The sequence below is a fragment of the Pinus tabuliformis genome, chromosome Q (assembly GCF_031772625.1).
Source record: "Pinus tabuliformis cultivar Carrire ecotype Pingquan chromosome Q, CPIR1, whole genome shotgun sequence".
Lineage (NCBI taxonomy): Eukaryota > Viridiplantae > Streptophyta > Pinopsida > Pinales > Pinaceae > Pinus > Pinus tabuliformis.
The window spans coordinates 107955439-107962546 of NC_142296.1; the positions used below are offsets into that span (position 1 = coordinate 107955439).

At 31.1% G+C, this 7108-nt stretch overlaps 1 protein-coding gene across 1 annotated transcript in view; it reads right to left on the reverse strand.

Moving 5' to 3' along the window:
• The window catches only part of LOC149218456 (NAC domain-containing protein 74-like), a 112254-nt gene extending 106652 nt beyond the window's left edge, over window positions 1-5602 (reverse strand). The window contains exon 1 of the mRNA XM_089384059.1: window positions 5386-5602. Within this exon, the coding sequence (XP_089240185.1) occupies window positions 5386-5548 (163 nt within the window). The 5' untranslated portion in view covers window positions 5549-5602. The remainder of the gene's footprint in view (window positions 1-5385) is intronic.
• Window positions 5603-7108: the final 1506 nt, after the last annotated feature.

Genomic DNA, 7108 nt, shown 5'->3' on the forward strand with positions numbered 1-7108 from the left:
TAGTGAATTGAAAGTTGTAATTAGTATTGACAAATTTTGTACAAATGTAAAAAAATAATATATATATTGATATAGTAAATGAAAATTTACAAATTTGATATTAATTTAGTGAAAATTTTATTGTATTTTTATGTATAATATTTTTTATCTATGCTTAATTTCTTATTTAGTAAATTAGAACTTGTAATTAATATTGATAAATTTGTAGTAAGTATTAACCTCAAGTGTAAAAAACATATTTAAAAATAATAATAAGTATATATTTTGATTTTTTTTTGACAAAATCACATTGACACCCAATGTGCTTCATCATTAGGATTATTATGATGAAAAACAATAGGCATATATGTTTTAGTAAATAAAAATCTACAAAATTAATATTATTTTAGTGAAAAAATTACAATTCTCTAAGTTACATTTATTGTATTTTAATCTTGTGAAACAACATTGAAAAAGGATAGAAATATTTGTATTTATATTACTAATGTAAACTTATAATATGTTCCCCAACTTGCTATTTAAGACGATCACGGGAATTACTGGAAAAATTATCTGAAGAGGCAAAATTTGTATAATGTACCACTTGATAGAGAATTTTCTCAAGAGGCAAAATTATATAATGCAACTTAGTTTTTCAAATTTGAATCAATACCTTTATTTCTTTGTCCACTTGATAGAGAAATAACATGCAGAAGCCTTGGCGGCAGTCCAATCCTCAATTTCTATGATAAGGAAGTGTTGTGTACTAATAGATTGAAGGTTCAAATCCCCTTGATTGGATTTACCTATGTTTGTGAAAGGAGTGTATACCAAAACCAAAAAGAATAACATAGAGAAAACAATTTACTTATCAAAGCCCATGGATAAGGTAGAGAAAACAATTTATTTATCAAAGCCCGTGGATGAATATAATATGTATCTTTAAGTAAATAAAGTAAATCCAATTGAAGATCTTTCAAAGTCTTATGCTTAGTTAAAAATGTAAAACAACTTACAAAATACAATTCATATAAAAATGTAAACAAATTCTTATACGGGATTAAAAATGTGTGAAACTACATATACTATTTATAATGTGGAAAGTAATCTTCTGAGATTATCAAGGGAGGGTAATTATTATAGCATTGCTCACACTCATTCACCAAAAATAATAAATAAATAACAAAGTGTAAATTTTTGTGATTCTTTCAATATTATGATGATGTTATAATTCTTTTGCAATTATTTTCCAAAGGAAAAAAATGTAAATTTTTTTGATTACCAAATAAATACATACAATAAATAAATATATTAATAAATATACAAATATAATAATAATACAATAATAATAATTATATTGTAAAATATTACTATATTATATTATAAATATAATAATTATAATGGTCATTTATCATAATAATTATTATATTATAATAATATGATAATATTATTAATATAATAAATCTTTATATTATTAACCAAAGGGATTATTAATATTATAAACCTAATGCATTATAATATTAAACACAAAGGATTAATATTATAAACACAAGGGATTAATATTCAGAACCCAAGGGATTAATAAACTTAAGAGACTATATTATAAATTTTTTGAATTAACATTATAAATTTAAGCAATTATTAATATTATAAACCCAAAAGATTAATAAACCCAAAGAATTTATATTATAAACTTAAAAGATTATAAACCCAAGAGATTTATATTATAAACCTAATAGATTATAAACCCAAGAGATTTATATTATAAACCTTATCAATAATATTATACCCTAGGAATATGAACCCTTAGATTAATGAACCCAAGGGATTGATCTTATAAACTCAAGGTACTACTAAACTCAAAAAATAATACTAAAAAGCCAAAAATTTAATATTATAAACTTATGCATCCAAAAAAACTAATCTTATAAATTTAAAATACTAATAAACCTAAAAATAATATTAAAAACCCAAAAAATTGATATTATAAACTTATAAACACATTATATTTTAAATTTTAAAATCTATCAAAACTATTTTAAAATGGATAATATTTACTCTCCCCAAATTTCTAACAAATCGATAAAAATCAACCATTAAAAATACATAACCTTGGGTTTTCCCCACTGTCAAACAAAAATAATGAAAAGGGACCCTTTAATAAGTATCATATTATTAAAAAAATCATAATATAATTCTGATTTAGATATTATTAACCTTGATCTAATTTTGCATATATATAGTTGCAACCTTAACTATTGAATATATATATAATCATGTTGCAACCTGAACTCTCTATTCAATAAAAACTCATTTCCTAGTATTTGTGACCCTCGGGGAATGTCGTCTTCTAAAAAAATACAAACGTAGGACTCGGACAAAGAAACGGGAGCCACTTGAGAGATCTCTGAAGGCCAAGAAGGTGGCATGGCAGTAATGGTAGCATTAAAATAGATATATTCAAGAAGATGTCAGGGATTAAAAATATCCCCAAAAAGGAAATATTTACGAAGACAAAAGGGAGTCAGTTGAGAAATTTTTGAAGGCCAAGAAGGTGGCATGGCAGTAATGATGGCATTAAAAAAGTGTTAATCTATATATATAGTCAAAAAAACTAATTTAAATAACACAAATCAAAATTTCGTTTCAAAATTTTCCACCGGATTCCAACATTATAAAGTCCAAAAAATCACACTTAAAAACAACTTTTTAAAAATATCCCAAAAATTTACAAAGATAAAACTAGTCATGTCATTAAGGCGCAATAAATCTTTAGAACTAGTAAAAGTTTGTTAATAAATTATAAAATATATTTTGCAGTAATCCAGCTGTGTTTAACAAGTGGAAGGTGCAACAAAATATCTGAATAGTTTGGCAGCTCGTTCAACTGTGGACAGTGCCACATTCAATTTGGCTGCCTCTCCCAGAATCGAGGATTGAATTAAACGCACGTGACAGTGACCAGCCAACTGTGATTTTGGCGTTTTCTTCCTGCGATCCGCCGCTGTTTTCGCAATCACGCCACCTTGATGTTACGAATATTTCACCCATTTTACTGCCAGAAACTTTGATCATACGAATATTTGACCTTCTTGATAGCGAAAACAGCGGTAGGTGGCGGTCAGGTGGCGGCCACTGAGAAAACAGCGGTAGACCGCAGGGAGGAAACTCCCAAAAGGAGTCAGGGACCCAGAAAAATCATACTGTCCGGTCACTGTCACCTGCATTTAATCCAATCCTCGATTCAACTAAAACTAAGGCGGCGGCGAGGGTTGGGTTACTTGAGTTGAATATAAAGTATAGCTGATAAAATCGTGTGGCCTTAAATTAAAGTATGGATTTTGCTGTTTAGCCGTACCCACATGATTCATGGCGGTGGAAGAGAGTTTTTTAAATAGTTCCAAACCATCTTTTATAAGTGGAGAGATATAGGCCTCACATGCACGCTGTTATTTTTAAATTACACGTGGAGAGATATATGCCGCATATGCATGCGTTTGTTTTTAATTCCACGTGGAGAGATATATGCCGCATATGCATGCGTTTGTTTTTAATTCCACGTGGAGAGATATAGACCTCATATGCACGCATTTATCTTAAAAGTCCACGTGGAGAGATATAAACCTCATATGCACGCATTTATCTTAAAGGTCCACGTGGAGAGATATATACCTCATATGCACCCTGACATTGTGAAGTTGAAAGTTGTGCTTCCTATTATTATTATAAGAAAACAATGTCTTTGAAATATGACATTTTTATAAAAATCTACGAATTTGATAAATGATATAAACCTATTGAAATTACTTCGCACTTTGAAATATATTTAAACAATTTACAACTATACAAAGTATAATTTTTAAACAATTTACAACTATACAAAGTATAATTTTTAAACAATTTACAACTATACAAAGTATAATTTTTAAATTTTATCTGATTAAAATAAATCATGTATACATTTTTTTAAGGATAATTTTAAAAAAGAATAATCCCTATATATTATACCTTAAAAATAATATATATGTACATAAAAGTAATCCTAACTAATAATCTTTATAAACTATATCTTTTAAATTTTATTTGAATAAAATAAATCATGTATACATTTTTTATTGGATAATTTTAAAAATTGTATAAATGCATAAAAAGAATAATTTTTATATAGTATACCTTAAAAAATAATAATATTTTTGTGTATAAAAGTAATAATAATTAATAATCTTTATAAACTATATCCTAAAATATATTATACAGGTATAAAATTAATAATAAAGAATATGTTTTTTTGGTGATTGGAACCCTTTTTGAATATGTTTTTTTGGTGATTGGAACCCTTTTTTTAATTTAAAAGAAAGGAGCAATTTTCAACCTCAAGAGAACTATTGAATTAACATATAAATAAAGTTTTGGTATTTTGTCTAATAATATGGCAAAAAAACTCTTTTCCAAGATTTCATTGTGGCTTTAAATTCGAAGATTAAGAAATCAAAATGCTATGAGATTCAAGATTAGTTGTCAAATATATGGTCTCAGAGTCATCTCCCTTACACATTTATTTCTTGACCACCATCACAAGAATTTGATATCTATATTGGAAGGTTGAAGTTATAGAGTGGTTTCATATTCTTCGTGAACTCAATAAAATAACATATGAAAATGCTAACAAACCCTCTAAACACCATGCAAGAATTCTTTGTATCAACTCTAATGGTATATTCATGACCTTTGTTAATCATGTAGTTGCTAGTTTATTTGTTCTTCTAAGATTTTTATTTTAAAAAAACAAATCAATGATCTCTCAGAAAGCGTAAAATCCTCCCAGTATGCCTCATTTACAGTTATGATAAAACTGTAACATATAGCGGTGGCCCACCATAATTGATACAGACACAACTCAAACAGGATGCAAATCAGACACAACTCTTGAGTTCAAATGTTCCATAGGAGGCAGTGCTCACTTCAAATATAAAACGCAACACGGCTATACTTTCGGCCTGCATCCACAGAGGCCCAGGCACCTTTCATGCGGACTCATGTGGATTCTCAACCTCCCACAAAACAATTTGAGGGCGCTGAAGACTTGTGACAAACGAATACAATATTTTTTGAACTTAGGCTTCTGTGACTAGAATTGTTCAGAAATGTATTTTTTTTCACTATGTCTAGTAACCTACTGTTATATCCTGCGTTCCTGAAGCCTACAGTTCCTAGGTTTGGGTTAGTGGGAGGAATCGATTAACAGTCAAGTTACTGCTGAAATCTACTTTAACATGACCTGTGAATATGAATCAGAAAGGAAATCCATGGACCATCATTTCCGGAAAAAAAAACACACACACACTTGCATTATTTAGCGAGATATACCCATGAATTTGTCGATCAGGAAAGGGAAATGGAAGTTACCAGACAAATCCCAGGGTTCGCATTTGTAAAGGTCCACCTCGGGAATAACGTCGAGCTCTGCTTCTGTGAGGCTATGATTGAGTTTTCCCTTGAGGTAACAGGAGATCAGTTCCTCGTCCGTGGGATGGAACCTGAAACCTGGAAGTAAAACAAATGTTCCCATAGATAATGCCCTCTACCAACTCTTGAGCCTTGCAGAGTGAAACCAAATTCCAATCCCTCGTATTCACCCAAAGACACCACGAGGAGTCCAGCAGCTCAGCTCTGGTGTGGATGATACATGTGCCCAGTACCCACCTAGTATGTAATCTTTATCTATGCCTCTCCGACAACCCCAACCGACATTCAATGACGGATGCGTAGCGTCCGTATTCGCAACATGAAGGGCAATGAAACCTGGGCCAAATATGTCTGCACACGCGTTGCTCTTCATTGGTTATCGGAACCAATTACAAGGTCCGTATTTTCTGATGGATCGTATCGTCCCCCTCCCATTGCACCAAATTCGGATATTTTGATGGAGCCTCCTTATTTGCATGTCACGCTAATAATAGGATTATATTATGTAAGGAGAAAATTTATTATAATTTTTTTTTTTATATAGTGGGAAAACCAATCATAATTCAGTTGTCAAATCAGCACGGAGGACAATCATCTTTTGTTGCTAACCGCGAAGTTGACACATCACCTTTATTTAAGGAAAACCACACCACCTGGAATACCCTTATTCAAGGAAAACCATGCCACCTGGAATACCCTTATTCAAGGAAAACCACGCCACCTGGAATAACCTGTTGGTGGTCTGTGAGGGGGGCAGGGTTTCACTCCTACCAAATGCCTCTCTGTCTTGGGTCGTTAACTTGTTTCCTTATGTCCGAGGAAGATGAGCCCATAGCCAAGCAAAAACACTTTTAGGGCATACTTCCGAGGAAGATGAGCCCATAGCCAAGCAAAAACACTTTTAGGGCATACTCCAGGCCCTAACTCTTCGTGTTGCCATGAGCACAAAGATCACATTTTGGGTTTTTAACATTGCATTTCACAATATGTTTTTTTTGGTAAATATTGCATGGACTTCTAAACCACAACTTACATGAAAGTAGACAAAAATATAACTAATCACAAGGAAAACTTGAACATATCCAAAAATTCACCTTCTTTAAAAAAGCAGAAAACATCACAGTACACAAGAGTTCAAAATTGTATATTAAATTCTCACAATAATGAGTACATCCTAATCCAGATAGGAGCTACTATGAAATCTTCCTTATCAGGTACAAATCTTTCCATCCATAAGCAAAGATATAACATATCCTAGTTGAAAAAGTACGGGCCATTTTCGCAGACTCAAGTTCTATCTTCAATATTAGCAAAATACTATAGTGAAAAAAGTTTTGGCTCCAAATTCCAATTTAATGTGCCCTTGGGCGTCCATTTTAACTGGATCAAGTGGGAGAGTGCTTTCTTTGAAGGCAAGATGCCAAAAAAATTTCTAGTTTGGGTTTGATTATGCATTGATTGGATATATTTTCTCATATGGCTAGATTGAACTTCAAATTTAGGGTCTATTGTCGCTTTAGGAAGACATCTCTTAGGCATTAAGTGAGTATTGGACTACAAGAAATTTAGTTGTTCCCCATTAGGGTTTTGGCCAGAGAATGGGGTTAGAAGCATAATATTTCCCATAACTAAAGAGATTCACTCCTTTCACTGGCATTAGCCG